The 18,671-nt window shown below is 44.8% G+C and overlaps 2 protein-coding genes across 2 annotated transcripts; both read right to left on the bottom strand.

The window, feature by feature from the left end:
- Nucleotides 1-157: 157 nt before the first annotated feature.
- Nucleotides 158-8,548, bottom strand: LOC113008993 (leukocyte elastase inhibitor-like). Its single transcript, XM_026147001.1, has 6 exons — nucleotides 8,343-8,548; nucleotides 1,547-1,684; nucleotides 1,346-1,463; nucleotides 1,104-1,246; nucleotides 803-970; nucleotides 158-633 (listed from the first exon to the last, which is right to left on the bottom strand). Exons 1-6 carry the CDS (start codon nucleotides 8,508-8,510, stop codon nucleotides 223-225), a joined length of 1,146 nt encoding a protein of 381 aa, XP_026002786.1. The 5' UTR covers nucleotides 8,511-8,548; the 3' UTR covers nucleotides 158-222.
- LOC113009438 (leukocyte elastase inhibitor-like) lies at nucleotides 8,541-12,024 on the bottom strand. Its single transcript, XM_026147717.1, has 6 exons — nucleotides 12,006-12,024; nucleotides 10,161-10,304; nucleotides 9,919-10,061; nucleotides 9,616-9,783; nucleotides 9,140-9,434; nucleotides 8,541-8,563 (listed from the first exon to the last, which is right to left on the bottom strand). The coding sequence occupies exons 1-6, from the start codon at nucleotides 12,022-12,024 to the stop codon at nucleotides 8,541-8,543; spliced, it is 792 nt and encodes a 263-aa protein (XP_026003502.1).
- Between the last annotated feature and the right edge of the window lie 6,647 nt (nucleotides 12,025-18,671).

Here is an 18,671-nt window from a genome sequence, read left to right as displayed (position 1 = left end):
TAAGTTGGAGTTTCCTCTTCAGTCTGAAGGACACAGTATCTATGTTCTCTAAATCTGCTAGAACTTGTGCTTTTATACAAGTACCATCTATTTTATTTAAAAAACAATGTAATGAAAAGAGTTCGTAATTAGCAAAACGTCACAATACAAAATTCCATTTACTTTATTTCAAAGATTTATTTTAATTTGGATTGCACCATCATCTTCCTCTGCTGCTTCTGTCTACTCAGGAGATGAGAATCTGCCAAAGAACAGGATGGACTTGGTCTTGTTGTGTCTGATGAAGAAGAGGAAGGGGTGATCTGCTCTGAAGTGTGTGTCCGGTATATAACAAAGTAGCTTGATCATAGCACCTGTGGCTGCAGCGGCCTCTGTGCCCTCCTCGTTCACCTCCACAAAGGCCTTGTGGGCCATCGTAGACAGGAAGAGCGCCCCTTCACCGTTCATGCCAGACAGGTCAGCGCTTCCTGCACAGAACACGTCCTTCATACCCAGTTTAGCCAGAGGATCATTCAGCTCGTAGTCTTCCTCCAGCTTGAACTTTGGCAGGTGAAGGACAACTTCTAAATGAACTTCCATGTTTTTCCTGTCGGTCCATTCATTCAGCCTCTCCTGTGTTAGCTCCTTCTCCAGCTGGAACACAGTTAATACATTTTGTCATATTTCTTTTGCTCATATTTAAATTCATTTTATACACGAAATCAGAAGCGGTCTGTTAAATGATCAAATTTAAGTAAACTGAAGTGAAGCAGAAGAGTTTTTGTGTCTTTTCTTTACAGGAACTTGTTTCTAGGCTGTGTACCTTCAGCAGAGGGCCTGAGCCGTCTGAGGACTCCTTAGGCAGCAGAATGAACATGCTGAGCTCCTCACCCACATAGGGCAGCTCCAGGATCTGCAAATCATGGTCAGCAATGTAGTTGTAGGGAAGCTTCTTCCTCTGGTACATCATCTGGACTGGTACGGTCTCATTCTGACACACAGGAAATCCAGGCGACCAGATCATGTTATCATAAAGCTCCTGATGGTGTTTACCTTAAACATTTTACAGTTTCCTGTATTCAGACTTTGAGTCCAGATTTTGTAACCTTCAGTTAAATTTCTACCTGTTTGATTTTAAAGGGCATCTCTTTGGTGTTTGCCTCTTTAAACGGGTTCTTCCAGTTGCCCTTGAAGTAGACAGCATTGACCAGAGCCAGTCTGGTATCTGCGTCGACTGTTCCTGGCTTCAGAAGGTCTTTTATCTTATCTGAAAGGAAATACAGAAACAACAATATTTCATTATAATCCACAGAGGATGCTAAAATGATTCCCTGCTGTTCAGGCTGTGGAAGATGCACAGTCTCACTTTCTGTCTGCTGCTCGACCCAGCTGTTGATCTCGGCTCTGCAAGCCTCTGGAGCTCCGATGAAGTCCACAGTCTTCAGGTCTGCCTGGTAGTACTTCTGTGTGGCTTCAAGGAAGTCCTGCAGAGAGCAGACATCTGTTTATTAATCCAGTCTTTGTAATGAAGAACTTTATGAAGAGAATCATTGATGTGGACACTCACTGGGAGGAAGTGGGCAGTGTTTTCTCCATAAAGACGGTTGGCTAGTTTCAGGATGTAGGATGCAGATGGTGAGTTGATGTCAGCGTTCAGTTTCTGGCAGTCTGCATGGACGCCTTCACCTGAGCTGAATGAGAGGGCCTGTGTGGCATTGAAGACAAAGACTGAAAGGATGTGACACTGAGCCTGAGCGACCCTAATGTAACAATTTATGGTCCAAAGGCAGAAACTGGACAACTTTATTCTTTCAGCATCAGGTTTAATAATAACATTTAACACACTGTCAGTCTCACTGAACATTATGCTCTCAGTAACTATACTGCTTGTGGGTTTTATTGATTTTAATGCCATTTATATAACACATTCCATCCTCATATGTTAGACAGAAATTTCTGATTTCCCACTGGGAACATCTTGGGATTCAGTGTTTTGGCCACATAGAAAATTAAGCTTTTTAAAGGTGTTTAACAAAACCCCAAAATTTGAAGTTGCACAGGCATGCTAGCTGATGAACTGATGGTGTGGTGCAGGTAATAAGTAACAGTGAGCCAGAGATGGGCAGTAACGCGTAATCCGATTACTTGTTTAAAGTAACGAGTAAAGTAAGGGATTACTCAAAAACGGTAATTAGATTACCTTTACTTTCCCGTAGGAACGCTGCGTTACTGCGTTATTAAAACCGTGATTTTTTTTACGAGAATGTCTCATGACAGCGACGTAAGCAAGTGCGACAGTCATGACAACAGCTGTGTGCAGATCAACAATGGATCATATATCTACGGGAGAGAGTATGAGCGTGCAGGGTTTAAAATGTGGAAGTACTGACCTTACTTTGAGTTTGATTCCATAAAAAGTGACAAAAACATTAGTGTCCATTAGCATCGTGCGTGGGAAGAAAACATCTTTTTACAGCGAAAAAAAACCCCTAAACTTCCAAGCAAGCTCCGAGTGCACTACCATGTAATGGGAAATTCACAGAGAAACTGCCGTATCCTACCACTGACCGCTGCGGCACACCTGCACCAAGGTAAACCTCCGCCTAAGCCACTCCTGCTTTACAGGTGAAAATAGAGCAAAAGGACCGCTAGTCTTTGACTTTATTTATTTTCTGCTGTGTTTTACTTGCATCTATTTGAAAGACTGAGTGTAAACACACAAAAAAATATTTTATATGCTGGAATGTGCAGAAAATAGGTTTAAATATTAAACAAATTTCTTCCAGTCAGAGAATGTTGCATATAATTAAATTTTTGCTTGATGCTTGATGCTTGATGCATAAAGTTAAAAGATTAAAATTAATAAAAGATGTAAAAGATGGCGCCGGTGAGGTCGGCTGCCGTCACGACTGCTCCGACCACTTTTTCTTTGTCTTTGTTTTTTAAGTTAGTTTTCAGCGTTTCTAAATCTCTTGTTTCTATTGGTATACAATGTACTCACAATTCGAAGTTTTTAACTCCGGATCCGAGCTGGCCGAGTGAGATCTCGAGGGAGAACAAAGGGAAGCCGCGGCGGCCTAGAGGGAAGCGAGCCGGCGTCAGGAACAGGCTGAGAGCTCGTGCACACCGCACACCTCTGCCTAGCATCCTGCTCGCCAACGTCCAGTCACTGGAGAACAAGCTTGACGACCTCAGGGCCAGGATAAAGTTCCAGAGAGACATTCGGGACTGCAATCTCCTCTGCTTCACCGAGACATGGCTGAACCCAGCGGTGCCGGACCACGCCATCCAGCCGGCCGAGTTCTTCTCGGTTCACCGCATGGACAGGACACGGGACTCGGGGAAGTCAAGGGGAGGCGGCGTGTGTTTAATGGTGAACAACAACTGGTGCAACAGTGCGAACGTTGTTCCTCTCACACGCTCCTGCACACCAAATCTGGAACTACTGTCCATCATGTGTCGTCCTTTTTATCTACCTCGGGAATTTACATCGGCCATTGTAAGTGCCGTTTATATTCCACCACAAGCGGACACGGTCACCGCCTTATGCGAGCTGCATGAGGCACTCACACAGCACCAGACACAACACCGGGACGCTGCGCTTATTGTGACGGGGGACTTTAATAGCGCCAACCTCAAACGCGCAGCGCCGAACTTTTATCAACACATCACCTGCCCCACCAGGGGTGAAAGGACACTGGACCACTGCTACACTACGGTCAAGGACGGCTACAAGGCACAATCCCGCCCTCCGTTTGGCAAATCTGATCACGCCGCCATCTTCCTCATGCCAAAATACAAACAAAGGCTGAAACAGGAAGTTCCGGTTCAGAGGAAGGTCGCGCGCTGGACGGATCAATCGGTGGCCGCGTTACAGGACGCACTCGATGACGCAGACTGGGGCATGTTCAGAAACAGCTCCGACGATGACGTCAACGTGTTTACGGAAGCGGTTGTGATTCATCGGGAAACTAGCGGATTATACCGTGGAGACAAAGACTATCACAACGTTTCCCAACCAGAAGCCGTGGGTGGATAAAACCATCCGCAACGCTCTGAGATCCCGCACCGCTGCCTACAACACGGGACTCACGACGGGGGACATGGACCCGTACAAAGCCGCGTCATATAACGTGCGGAGGGCGGTGAAAGAGGCAAAGCAGTGCTACGGGAGGAAACTAGAGTCACAACTCCAACAGAGTGACTCTAGGAGCCTGTGGCAGGGACTAAGGACAATAACAGACTATAAAGCACCAACAACCGGTATGACGAACGCGGCCGTGACTCTGGCAGACGAGCTGAACACTTTCTATGCTCGCTTCGAGGCTGCAGCTAAGGTCTCCAACAATGCTAGTGTTAGCGGCGCTAACGGCTGCAGACAGGAAGATACTGCCAGCACCGGAAACGTGCTCGTCATCTCCGAGCATGAAGTAAGGAGAGCCTTCAAAAGAGTGAACACCAGGAGAGCAGCGGGACCAGACGGCATCCCAGGTCGTATCCTAAGAGACTGCGCATACCAGCTAGCTCCTGTGTTCACTGAGATATTCAACATCTCTTTATCTCAGTCGGTGATCCCCACATGCTTCAAAGAGTCCATCATTGTTCCTGTCCCGAAGAAACCCCACCCTGCTTCTCTCAATGACTATCGCCCTGTAGCCCTCACCTCAGTAGTGATGAAGTGCTTTGAACGCCTGGTCAGAGACTTCATCATTTCTTCACTACCAGACACACTGGACCCACTACAGTTCGCTTACCGTCCAAATCGTTCCACAGACGATGCCATCTCTCATCTCCTCCACACATCACTCACTCACTTGGACACTAGAAGGGGGAATTATGTTAAAATGCTCTTCATAGACTACAGCTCTGCATTTAACACCATAATTCCCTCCACACTCACCACCAAGCTGGAGCATCTGGGACTCAGCTCATCTATGTGTCAGTGGATCTCCAACTTCCTAACTGGAAGACCACAGGCAGTAAGGATGGGCGGACATGTCTCAGCCTCCACCACTCTCAGCACTGGAGCCCCCCAGGGGTGTGTTCTGAGCCCCCTGCTGTACTCTTTGTACACATATGACTGTGTGGCCACTACCAGCTCCACCACCTCCATCAAGTTTGCTGACGACACCGTCGTGGTGGGCCTGATCTCTGACAACAACGAGACGGCCTACCTGAAGGAGATTAGGAATCTGGAGAACTGGTGCCAGAGGAACAACCTCCTTCTAAACGTCAGTAAGACAAAGGAGCTGATAGTGGACTTCAGCACTAAGCAGGAGAGGAACTACCAGACCCCCGTCATCAACGAGTGCCCAGTGGAGAGAGTGGACAGCTTCAAATACCTCGGAGTTCACATCACGCAGGACCTGTCATGGTCCTGTCACATCAACACTAGAGATGGACCGATCCGATATTACGTATCGGTATCGGTATCGGTCCAATACTGACCTAAATTACTGGATCGGATATCGGAGAAAAATAAAAAATGTAATCCGATCCATTAAATATCACGAAAGCAGCTCACAAAACTTGCAACATGCCGTAACTCACCTCAGAATGTTAGCACGTCGGAGCAGTATGCATCACGTGATAGAGCGGCTGTGGCATGTGGGACCTGTCGGTGGTCTGGATAGCATTTGGAGCTTCGCTAGCAACCCGGCATTTCATCTCCGACAAAGTTATCCCCGAGAGAAGTAAAGCAAGTGTGTAAGTTCATCTCTGAATGTTTGTAAAGCATTCCTGCGTTAAGCTTAACATACGATACATGGAGCGACTGCCTCTTCTTGCTGCTACTTCAATCATGAAACTGCTTAACGATCAGCTGATCGGCTTTTCTGTCGCGAGTCTGTCTCTCTTGTTTGCTTTTGGCCCACTTTGCACCAGAAAGAGGAAACCAGCGGCTGAACAACAGCAGCACGTTTAAGCTTGATCAGTTGTTGTTAGAATGTATTTAATATTAGCTTCTACTCGAAGATCTTTTTCTACGTAGCTGACGCCGGTCACTGTGCAGGGGCGGATCTAGCAAAGTTTAGCCAGGGGGGCCGATAGGGCATTAACAGGGGAAAGGGGGCACAAAGACATACTTTTCTTTCTTATTCTCATTTAAAATGTCGAGCTTTTAATAAATAATTATCTGACACCCAAAGTTTTAATTTGATGTAAAATGAATAGAAGTCAATTACTGTATATAGTAACTCCATCCATCCATTCGCTTCCGCTTATCCTTTTCAGGGTCGCGGGGGGCGCTGAAGCCTATCCCAGCTGTCATAGGGCGAGAGGCGGGGTACACCCTGGACAGGTCGCCAGTCTGTCGCAGGGCCAACACACAGGGACAGACAACCATTCGCACTCACATTCACACCTAGTGACAATTTGGATTATCCAATTAACCTATCCCCACAAGCTGCATGTCTTTGGACGGTGGGAGGAAGCCGGAGTACCCGGAGAGAACCCACGCAAACACGGGGAGAACATGCAAACTCCACACAGAAAGACTGATGTTGGAATTGAACTCAGGACCTTCTTGCTGTGCGGCAACAGTGCTAACCACCGTGCCGCCGTGCTGCCCATATATATAGTGCTGCCCCGTATATAGTGACTATTAAGTCTAATATATATACCCTAGTAAGCTATAGTACTTTTTCCTTTGGGAAGGTACCATCTGTGCAGTCTGCAATTTTGTTGAAGAAAGATGTTGAATCTATTTAATATTTCTTGAAAAATAATTGATTTCTGTGCATTTTTTTTCACACTGCATCAAATTAAGGCTGATTACGTCGATTAAGCATCATGAGGTGGAGCGTGAGGGGTGGTTCCCTATTTTTTATTTATTTATTTTTGTTGTTGCTGGGAGTTGGAACCCTATTAGTTAGGTTGCGTAATATTTATGCTAAGTACTCTTTAAAATACCAGAATAGGGAGGATGGTGTAGGTTTAAGTTTATTAGATTGATCAGTATTGCTGAACTATGAAATATTTTTTTTTGCATACAGGTATAACAGAATAGCTTTAGTGTAGTTGTTGTTTTAAACTTGAGTATGAACTTATACAAAATGCAGCAAGATATTTAAAAAAAAACAGTTTTGTTAATTAAAAAACACTATATCGGATTCATATCGGTATCGGCAGATATCCAAATTTATGATATCGGTATCGGTATCGGACATAAAAAAGTGGTATCGTGCCATCTCTAATCAACACCGTGGTGAAAAAGGCCCGACAGCGTCTCTACCACCTCAGACGCTTGAGAGACTTCCAACTGCCCTCCAAGGTGCTCAGGAACTTTTACTCCTGCACCATAGAGAGCATCCTGGCGGGAAACATCTTAACCTGGTTCGGGAACAGCACCATGCAGGACAGACGAGCTCTACAGAGGGTTGTGCGGTCAGCTGAGCGCACCATCCGCTCCGAGCTCCCTGACCTGCACTCAATCTACAGCAGGCGGTGCTGGACCAAGGCCAGGAGGATCGTGAAGGACCTCAGCCATCCCAACAACAGACTGTTCTCTCTGCTGAGGTCAGGAAAGCGATTCCGCTCCCTGAAGACCAACACAGAGAGACTGAGGAGGAGCTTCTTCCCGCAGGCGATACGGTCTCTCAATCACACCACCACACAGTACTGACCCACACATACAGTTCTTACACACACACTGGACTTTCTGGACTTTGGTTTTGCACAACACTGGTCACTATATTCTTCATTTCCGGTTAATACTTGTACAGCTGCTGTTATTGTGTATATATTTATTTATATTTAGATTTCTTCATACATTCTTATATAGTTCTATATTGTGTATTTTGTTGTACAGTTATTTTATTTTCAACTTTAATTTATATATTTTATCTTATTCTTTCCCAGTTAAATTTACCCTTCATTCTAATTTGTGTTGTACAGTTATTTCATTTTTAACCTTAATTTATATTTTATTCCTTCCTAGTTAAATTTACCCTTTTTAATTTTTCATATTTATTTCCTATCTTATTCATAGCCTTTTCCTTTTTTGTTTTCTTTAGGTCACGAGCAGTTGTCCAAGCATTTCACTACATATCGTACTGTGTATGACTGTGTACGTGACAAATAAAATTTGAATTTGAAAAGTATAAAAGTTTTAAAAAGAGACTTTTCCATTTGATTACATTTTGTATGATGGATTATGCAGAAAAAGTAGAATTGGGCTGAAAGATCTATCGCTTTATCACCTATTCAGGTTGTAAATCGTGTTTTTAAAAAGTAACTAAGTAATTAATTACTTTTGAAAATAAGTAATTAGTAAAGTAACGGGATTACTTTTGGGGGGAAATAATCAGTAATTAGTTACTGATTACTTTTTTCAAGTAACTTGACCAACACTGCAGTGAGCTGACCTGAGCCATCTGAGCTGCAGTGTCTCCTTTAGCTCCCAGGTAGACCATGGCCAGGGCTGAGCTGATGCTCAGAGGAGAGACAAAGATGTTTCCAGCAGGGTTTGCCTGGCTCAGAGTGCGGAACAGCTCCAAGGCAAAGGCTGTGTTTGAGCTGCTGACGGCGGACATGGCTGATGTTGTTTTCCTGCAAACAACTGTTTAAACTGCTACAGCATTACATACTGAAAACATAACAAGAGACTTAAAGCAATGAGAAAAAACCTTACCGGAAGTAACACCAGCACTGCTGGAGAATAAAGAAAATCAAAGGATTCCTATCAGAGTTATCTGTACACCAGTCAGCTTTGCATTTTTTAACAGCCTGAGCTGTTCTCACATTAGCTGGTGTCTATGACTCAACCATACTTGACTCGCTGTGTGCGAAAAAAGTCAAAGCAAAATGACAAGACAAAGAAAAGTAAAAATACACTCACACATAAAACAAGGAAAAATCCAGAGGACTACCTGATTTACAAGAGCACAGAACTGTGGTGAGACAGGAGACTGACTGTAGTCCTTCTCTCTGTATAAATAAGGTTGGTGGAAGGAACAAGGGCGGTCCAGTCTTACTGGTTATGGCTCATTTTCCAGAGAACATCATTACTAAATCTCATGGGAAAATCTGAACTGAGAATGCTCAACTCTGATGGGAAATAAAATCCCAGACTGTAAGTTGATGAATCAGAGTGTTCTCTATAATGTGAATCATTATTTCTGACATATGTATGTGTCATCTGGGGAAGAAGGACTTTTCTTACCTAGCTGTTGCATGCCCAGTGCTGCAGCGGCCTCTGTGCCCTCCTCGTTCACCTCCACAAAGGCCTTGTGGGCCATCGTAGACAGGAAGAGCCCCCCTTCACCGTTCATGCCAGACACGTCAGTGCTTCCTGCACAGAACACGTCCTTCATACCCAGTTTAGCCAGAGGATCATTCAGCTCATATTCTTCCTCCAGCTTGAGCTTTGGCAGGTGAACAAGAACTTCTGAATGAACTTCCATGTTTTTCCTGTCGGTCCATTCATTCAGCCTCTCCTGTGTTAGCTCCTTCTCCAGCTGGAACACAGTTAATACATTTTGTCATATTTCTTTCGCTCATATTTAAATTCATTTTATACATGAAATCAGGAGCGGTCTGTTAAATTCTTAAGTGATCAAATTCAATAAAGTAAACTGAAGTGAAGCAGAAGAGTTTTTGTGTCTTTTCCTCACAGGAACTTGTTTCTAGGCTGTGTACCTTCAGCAGAGGGTCTGAGCCGTCTGAGGACTCCTTAGGCAGCAGAATGAACATGCTGAGCTCACCACCCACATAGGGCAGCTCCAGGATCTGCAAATCATGGTCAGCAATGTAGTTGTAGGGAAGCTTCTTCCTCTGGTACATCATCTGGACTGGTACGGTCTCATTCTGACACACAGGAAATCCAGGCGACCAGATCATGTTATCATAAAGCTTCTGATGGTGTTTACCTTAAACATTTGACACAGTTTCCTGTATTCAGACTTTGTGTCCAGATCTTGTAACCTTCAGTTAAATTTCTACCTGTTTGATTTTAAAGGGCATCTCTTTGGTGTTTGCCCCTTTAAACGGGTTCTTCCAGTTGCCCTTGAAGTAGACAGCATTGACCAGAGCCAGTCTAGTATCTGCGTTGACTGTTCCTGGCTTCAGAAGGTCTTTTATCTTATCTGACAGGAAATACAGAAACAACAATATTTCATTATAATCCACAGAGGATGCTAAAATGATTCCCTGCTGTTCAGGCTGTGGAAGATGCACAGTCTCACTTTCTGTCTGCTGCTCGACCCAGCTGTTGATCTCTGCTCTGCAAGCCTCTGGAGCTCCGATGAAGTCCACAGTCTTCAGGTCTGCCTGGTAGTACTTCTGTGTGGCTTCAAGGAAGTCCTGCAGCCCTGCTGCGTGCAGCGGGGCTAGGGGAGGGTCTGTGCTGATGGACGTGGGTTACTGACCTGGTAGCCTGTCTGCCCCTGGGTGGGTCCGGGATGGGCGTGGGGGTCTGGGGGCGCTCCGTCTCTGGGCCGGGGCCCTGGCCGGGCCTCGGGGCCTTGGGTCCTGGTTTGTGTTGCCGGGGTTGTGGGCGGGTGGGTGCATGGGGGCCCATCCCTGGCGCAGGGTGCCGCCGGTGTGTCGAGCCGCCTGTGGGGCTCTTTAACCGGTGGGGGAGATTGTCAAACCTTGCAGGAGCTTTCCTCCCCTCAGGAACTCTCTGCAGGAGGGGGAGATACAGGAGAGGTGGAGGAAGATCTCAGCCTGGGCGTCTATTGTCTCATGTAGTCTGGAAGACGAGTGGATGGTGGGGTGGGTGCAGTTTTCTCTGTGGTGGGGTTGGGTGGACTGTCCCGGGCTCTGTGGGGCCGGGGGGCGCTGCTGCGCTGGGCCCCGGTCTGGATGGGCCTGGGCCCCCTTTCCCTGGCGGGTCGCGGAGTATGGGAGTGCCTACTGGGGTCAGTGGGGGAGCTGACCCCAGGGAGGGGTCACCTGCCCCTCCCTTCCTTTCCTCCCCATCTCCAGCTGCCTCCCTCTTCCCGCTCCACCACAACCACCCACACATGCAGGGCCTTGGAGTAGGGGTATGTCACCAGGGTGCAGAGGAGGCTACCCCCCCTCCCCTCTGTCCCCTTCTGGCTGCCTCTGCCTCAATTTTATCCCACAACTTAGACATTCACATTATTCACACTCTCATTACGCATACATATAGGATCTTGGGGGTGGGCACGATACACGGAATCCAAATTACCATCAGGGTGTACACCTCACCCCTGGCATCGTTGCCCACCTCTCAATTTTAAATACACGTAGACATTGAGGGCTAACAGGAGGGACTATGCGCTTACCTGCTGCTCTCTGGCAGGTAGCTCCATGCCCTCCTGGGTTTTAATTGCACCTTAGAACACACATGCATCAACACTACAATGAGCGGGTGGAGGGAGGTTTGGAGTCTTTTCTCACCCCCGTTCTCTGCGGCCTGCTGGAGCGGGGGGGCTAGGAGGAGTTGGCCGTCCGGCTGCGGTCTGGGGTGTGGGGCCTCCCTGCTGCTGCGGAGTCGGGCGGTCTGCCTCTCCCCACCGCAGGGAAAAGGGTAACACCACCTGGGTCTGGGTGCGGTTCCCCCCTCCAGGGGCAAGAGTACCTAGACCCGGTTTGTAGAGTACGCTTGGGGAGTGTGATCGTGTGTACAACGTCTCTTTATGTCTGTCTCCACGTCGGTTGAGTGTGAAGTGCACATGAGAGCATGAGGGTGGGAATGGATGTTTGTGTCTGTGTGTGCCTGTATGTCTGTGTCTATATGTCAGGTTGGGTATCAGACGCCACCTCTCTGGGGACATCTCGGGCCCTCCAAGGTTTGGAGGCCTATCTCCACCCACCACCACTTCCCCTGCCGGTGGCGGACTCTCTCAGGTGTTGGTGCGTTGGTGGTTCTTTGTATCTGGGGGCGTCCGGGTACACACCGGCTCACTCCTTGGCGGCCACTTATTGGGGCTCGCTCGGGCCACTTCGGAGGTGGGGTGCCCCCGGCCTCTCGGCCTGGGGCTCGGTCACTCAGGCACAGCTGGCTGCCGGCGGAGTTCACGGGCGCGTCACTGCAACTCCCCCTGGCTTCTGCTCCGCGCCTGCTGATTGAGCCCTCATCTGGGACTCTCCTCAGCTCTTACTGGGACAGTGGTGCGGCTGCCCCTCTGTTGGTCTTCCTTGGTCTCTTGTGTTCTGGGGGCCTCTGGATGTCTGGAGTTTTGATCTCCTCCATACCTGCTTCATACCATAGAGGACAGGGCTGTGGCTCCCCTCACTCCCTAGCAGATCATTACATGGAGAAACCTTTGGAATACAAGCATGCTGATCCACACAGGTATGCACACAGGTGTACACACGGGTATTCACAGACGCGGACTACAGCTTTCTTGGCTGCTGCCTCAAAGCACAATGTGCGCTGTCTATCTTGCGTGCTGCACAATATCGTTTATTATTTAGTAACTAAATAATATCTACGGCTAGCTAGTTTATTGTGATGGTGCTTTTTTTTTTCTTATTATGTTGCTCTTTGTTGTTTGCTGTCTCCTCTGTTTTTTTCTCCATACAGGTGACCCAGGAGTTTTTTTTTTGTTTGTTTGGTTTTTTTTTTTCTCTCTCTTCCCCCCCCTTCTCACCGTCTCTTCTCCCCTTTGGTTTTCTTTCTTTCTCTCCCTCTCTTTCTTTCATTCTTTCTCCCTGTCCTATCCCCCAGTCATGTCTGTCCCGTTTGTAACTGAAAATAAAATAAATTCATAATTATAATAAAGGTCAATCAAATGGACCAATATGGCAAGGCCATGATGATCCACTTGGTAAAATAAATCCGCTTGGCATCTTTCTTGGCCTCAAGACAACAATTCTGATGGCTATAGATCCAAACGGGACACAAAAAAAAAAAAAAAAAAAAAAAAAGGAAGTCCTGCAGAGAGCAGACATCTGTTTATTAATCCAGTCTTTGTAATGAAGAACTTTATGAAGAGAATCATTGATGTGGACACTCACTGGGAGGAAGTGGGCAGTGTTTTCTCCATAAAGACGGTTGGCTAGTTTCAGGATGTAGGATGCAGATGGTGAGTTGATGTCAGCGTTCAGTTTCTGGCAGTCTGCATGGACGCCTTCACCTGAGCTGAATGAGAGGGCCTGTGTGGCATTGAAGACAAAGACTGAAAGGATGTGACACTGAGCCTGAGCGACCCTAATGTAACAATTTATGGTCCAAAGGTAGAAACTGGACAACTTTATTCTTTCAGAAAAAAAGAAAAGTAAGAACCCCCCCCCCAAAAAAAACCCCCCCAAAAGACCTTGTCCTGTAAGTTATATTCCCTTTGGAAGGTTTACTGTATGATAAGGGTATGATGGTTTTGTACATGTTAAGGTTATGCCTCAGTACTTAGTACCAAATAATCCTACCAACATGGAAAAAATTGTTCATGCATTTGTGTCATCACGTTTAGATTATTGTAATTCCCTGTTTACCAGCTTGGACAAATCATCTCTTTCTCACCTCCAAACTATACAAAATGCAGCGGCCAGGCTACTAACATCTTCTAGCAAGCGTGCTCACATTACTCCTATTTTATATTCCTTACATTGGCTCCCAATTGATTTTAGAATACACTTTAAAATTCTTGTTTTAACACTAAATGCACTAAACGGCCAGGACCCAGATCATTTATCCAAGCTTCTCATAAAATATACTGCTGCTGCTTGTCTCTGCTCACAGACTCAGAGTTTGTTGGTTGTTACCCGTACACGACTGAAGACCAAAGGGGACAGATGCTTTCAGTCTGTGGCACCAAGGCTGTGGAACAGTTTACCACCACAACTACGTTTGGTTGACTCTGTGGAATCCTTTAAAAAGCAGTTAAAAACTTTTCTTTTTAAACAAGCCTTCTGTTGATCAACACTTTTTAAATTTTCATTTACTATTAATCTTTTATATTGTGTATATTGTCTATTTTGTTACTTAACTTTCTGTTTATTTTAATCTTTGTGTACAGCGCTTTGTCTATGAAAATAATAATAATAATAATAATCACACGGCATACCACCAAACAAAAATGACAAAAAAAGGATACTGACAATTTTTCCCCGCGCACCAGGTATAGAAGAATTAGCTCAGTTTGTCCCCAGTATAACTTTTTTGTTGTTTTTTTCTGACCACTACTCATGCTAGGGCCTTCATCCAGGTGAGAAATTTCTCCAGGGCCCAGGTCAGATTGACTACTTTTTCTTTTCTGTTGCTATTGCACACGCTGTATCGTCTAACAGCATGACCATTATGTCATTTCTTCTTCGTTTTCTTAGGCAGTTGGCAACTAATTTAATTAGAGCAGGTAGTTGTACTGCCTGCTAGTGGAAGACAACGTAATTGTTCTGCAAGTTACTCACGCCGGTCGCAGGAACCAGATAATCTTCAACGTAACACTTGATCATCTCTCACGGCACTATGCGCCGGCACAGTGGTTGGGAAACACTGGTCTACAGTGACCCCTTGTGGACACTGAGATATTGCGGTGATGAGTAGATGTGATTGTGACTCTACTAATTATGATATTGCCTGTTTCTGTTTTCAGAAAATCATGCTCATAAGTCACACCTACTGTATATTCCATAACAATAAGTTCAAGTATGGCTGCACCAAATTTGGATTGAGCCCGGAAAGATCTCTGATGTAAACAATTCTTCTGTGGAACTTAGTTAAAGACAGTTAACCCAACTCCTGCGGTCTTTCTGAAAGAAGACTTAGTCCAGACTTGTATACCCAGACTTCATGTATTTCTGTATGTATTAATGCATATAGTCTATAGTGTGGATGGGTCCTTATTCTGGTTACAATCTTAAATAATGGTTTGTTTTCAACACACTAACAATACACTAACATGGGATGAACATGTGGAAGATCTACTTCTTTTGCTACTAAAGCCAGTTTGATATATGTTATTTGCACATCCATAGAGTTAAGGTTCAGAACCACTGCATGTTTTGCAGTGGTTCTTACAGAAAAGCTGCAAGTGTAAAGCATTTGCTTGGCACTGGCAATATATCAGGGTTTAGCACCAAAACATCTTAGTTAACCAAAATAAAAATAGAAACGAGACTTTTGAAATAAAATCTTAAATTAACTGAAATGACATTAGTAATGGAAAACTAACTACATTTTTTTAAAGGAAATATCCTTTAAAAACTGTTACTACAACTTGCCTATTGAGGCTTTGATGGAAGTGTTTATTGAGTGTACAAATAAAATAATATTAGAAGAAGGGAACAAACTTTATCTTAATTCTAAGAAATGTCCTCAGCTTGAATCAGTTAAGTAGAAGATGAATAAAATAAAATATGGGAAAAAATACCTTTGTTTTTATGCTGCCTACATTGTAGAGTGTGACTTTGTCCCATTCCCTACTCAGAGACAAAGTGGGATGCAGAAAGATGAGGGAACCCTAAAATCGGTCACAGTGGCTCAATGTGGGGAAAAGAATCACAACTCATAACAATTTCTATTGTGAGTTTTAGATTTTCTTAACATACAGGCTGTGATCAGCTGATCTGAGCTACTACTGCTCTGAGGTTTACTGCTCTTTGTGAATTTACACAATTCAACAAGATGTTAGCAGAAGTTGTCCTGATGGATTCCACCCTCTGCACTGGCAGTACACTGTTTATGTTGTCTTTATACTAGACCAGAGGTGGGGACCTCCGGGCTTCAAGGGCAGGTCTCCTGCAGGTTTTAGATGTCACCCGGGGTCAGCACACCTGAATCAAATGATTAGTTCATTACCTCTGGAGAACTTCAAGACATGTTGAGGAGAGGGCTGGGTTTCAATTATCGATTTATCGATTAAAATCAATTTTAGCTTGAATAATGGATATTAATTCATTAAATATGAATCGATTTTTAAATATAAATATATTTTGCCAGAAATGCCAGAATCTCAGGTTAAATCTTTCATTTCAACAACCACCAAACAGCTGAAACAGCAAATGAGAGCAAATAAACGGATTCCACACAAAGACGTAAACACCAAGCACAGACCCGACGCATCAGAAACTGAGATGTCGGCTTTCTCACCCAACAACACGTACACGGACACGCCGTCAGGGCTGAAAGCCGATGGCTCACAGATTCTGAAGCTGCAGGTTTTGTCACTCTGACCAAAATTCACTTGAACCAGCAGCAAAATAAGATCCAAACTGCGCTTCACATTTGATAAACATCGTCATTAATTCCCTCTTACTTTTGCTGTTTTTCTTCCACCACGATAAACTTCACACTTCCTGCACAGCTCTGTCTCTCAGTACTTCAAGAACAGTTTCCCATCTCAAATGTCTGTTTTCCGATTATTTGTTTGCTTGTTACGCTGCCCCCCCCCCACACAAATGTCCTCCGACAAGTAAGCCTCATTTCCGCTGTTCAATACCGCAGAAATGTGTTTTATCCTCGGTTACTTTGACACAAAGGCATCTGCTGTGATGCTCACACCTCTGATGAAGTCTCGCAAGTCTCAGTACTGATAAATTTCTCTGGATCGGGGATTAAATCAGGACCTTGTGAATCGGAGAGATTTTAAATCAGCTGTCAGACTGTACAATCAGAACTGCTCCCAACAAACATAGATGTTTACATCAGTGCAGTAACTTGTACTATTTTATCAACCGATTCACACTATAACCAGGGTTTGCCTCTTATCTGTATTTAATTTTATTGAATTTAATAATGGTACAGTACTCTGCTTTTGGTAACCATTGTCCTTGATATAAATATGTAAAAATTGTGTATGTTTCTGTTCTGTGGCTTGTGTGCTGTTTGTTTGTATATGTGTCTTTCTTGCTGCTGTTACATCCAAATTTTCCCTTGTTGGACAATTAAAGGATTCTTCTTCTTCTTCAGTTACTAAATTCAAGCATCATCAGCTGAGCTTCAAATTCAGGCGATCATGGCTCAAGAGTTGGGAGTTCGCCTTATAATCGGAAGGTTGCCGGTTCGAGCCCCGGCTTGGACAGTCTCAGTTGTTGTGTCCTTGGGCAAGACACTTTACTGCCGCCTACTGGTGGCGCCAGTGTCCGGCAGCCTCGCCTCTGTCAGTGCGCCCCAGGATGGCTGTGGCTACAATGTAGCTTGCCATCACCAATGGGTGGATGACTGGATGTGTAAAGCGCTTTGGGGTCCTTAGGGACTAGTAAAGTGCTATACATTCATCTCTGTTATACTCTGCACCACAGCCACTGTGCACTAGTCAGACATGTCTAACCTGTTTATCCTGCACTAAACTGCAGAGCATTGTAATGTAATGCAGTCTTTAAATAACACAGTTCGTCTACCTCGTTTTGATTAGCAGCATGTTTCACAATGTCATCAAAACAAAACAAAACAGCTAGCTGTTTCTTTTCTCCCTCTGTGAAATTCAGCAGCTTGACCTTTAGCTGCAACACACTGTGAGACTCATGCTTGCTCCTTTCCAGTATTGCTAGTTGTTGGGTGTGTAATCAGGCAGCGGAGGGGACGTCTGGGTTCAACACTTTATTTTAGGCTTTACAGCGGAGCTCCATCTTGTTCTCGCTCTCTACTTTCTTCTTCTCCTCTTTCTCTTACCCAGCCTCATTAGCGACACCCCTGGTCTGACAGGGTAACAGCATGTACTAATTTTCCTCCCTTATTATAGAACCTTGTAAACACAACACTAGTGTCAAGGGATTTTTGTTTTTATATAATTTGACCAGCTTCATGAAATGTGCTTTTTCTGTTTACTAAGCAATCTACATGTCTATGTGACTTTTCACCTAAATACTTTTGTGATGAACTTATTCAGCTACTAAACCACTTCCTGTTTTTAAAGATTTTTAGAAATCCCCTGTCAGCTAGCTAGATGGTGAACCACAACTTATGGAGATCTGCATTCATGCCACAGTTGTAGCCAATTAAATAAATAAAAACATAAATAAACAAAAAACACTGACCCATTGACCTCTGGCAAATAGCTTGTTTCCCACAAGCTTTTGAAACACGTTTAACTAAATACCAAAAGGTGAATTTTATTTATTCATAAACTTACTGAGGGTGAGAGATTATGCAGTTTATCTATAGACAGCAGCAATGTGTGTTTTTTATAGAGACAAAAAAACAGAAATGTTTTTTTTTCTATATGGAAAAACACAGACGGCCACATCTGACAAGACGTTTTGTGAAAACAGGTCAGACTGACTGCTTTTAAAATGCAACGAGGTCTTGAAGTTGCACAGGCATCATGCTAGGAGATCAACTGATGGCGTGGTGCCTGTGCAGTGAGCTGACCTGAGCCATCTCCTTTAGCTCCCAGGTAGCCCTGGCCGTGGTCCATCCTTGCTCAGAGGGGAAACAAGGATGTTTCCAGCAGGGTCTGTCTGGTTCAGAGTGCCGAACAGCTCCAAGACAAAGGCTGTGTTTGAGCTGCTGACGGCGGACATGGCTGATGGTGTTTTCCTGTAACATGCAAACAACCGTTTAAACTGCTACATCATTACATACCGGAAACACAACAAGAGACTTTAGATTAAAGCATAGAGAAAAAGTGACTTTTTTAGGAGAGCGCATACAGACAGAAACAACCGGAGCTGCCCCACCCACTGAACCTAAGACACCGGACACGGTGCAGCCCGTTTCAGAAACTTGTCAGCAACGACTCTCTGCTCACTTATATGAGACTACAAGCTACTAAAACGAAGACAAATCCAGCGGACTACCTCATTTAAATGTTGAGACACGAGTCTAACTGCAGTCCCTTGTTAGA

This window comes from Astatotilapia calliptera, chromosome 17 (assembly GCF_900246225.1).
Source record: "Astatotilapia calliptera chromosome 17, fAstCal1.2, whole genome shotgun sequence".
Classification (NCBI taxonomy): Eukaryota; Metazoa; Chordata; class Actinopteri; order Cichliformes; family Cichlidae; genus Astatotilapia; species Astatotilapia calliptera.
The sequence above is the reverse complement of the archived record's forward strand: the minus strand, read 5'-3'. Positions and strand labels throughout refer to the sequence as shown.

What these genes read in the sequence shown, in the direction of transcription:
- LOC113008993 (XM_026147001.1), bottom strand. Translation starts at nt 8,510, where the DNA reads ATGTCCGCCGTCAGCAGCTCAAACACAGCCTTTGCCTTGGAGCTGTTC. An exon ending in ACACTGCCCACTTCCTCCCA is followed by an intron (nt 1,464 to 1,546) that starts GTGAGTGTCCAC and finishes TGCTCTCTGCAG; the next exon opens with GACTTCCTTGAAGCCACACA. An exon ending in GGTCGAGCAGCAGACAGAAA is followed by an intron (nt 1,247 to 1,345) that starts GTGAGACTGTGC and finishes ATTTCCTTTCAG; the next exon opens with ATAAGATAAAAGACCTTCTG.
- LOC113009438 (XM_026147717.1), bottom strand. An exon ending in TGCCCTTTAAAATCAAACAG is followed by an intron (nt 9,784 to 9,918) that starts GTAGAAATTTAA and finishes CCTGTGTGTCAG; the next exon opens with AATGAGACCGTACCAGTCCA. An exon ending in ACTGGGCATGCAACAGCTAG is followed by an intron (nt 8,564 to 9,139) that starts GTAAGAAAAGTC and finishes TTATGTTTTCAG; the next exon opens with TATGTAATGCTGTAGCAGTT.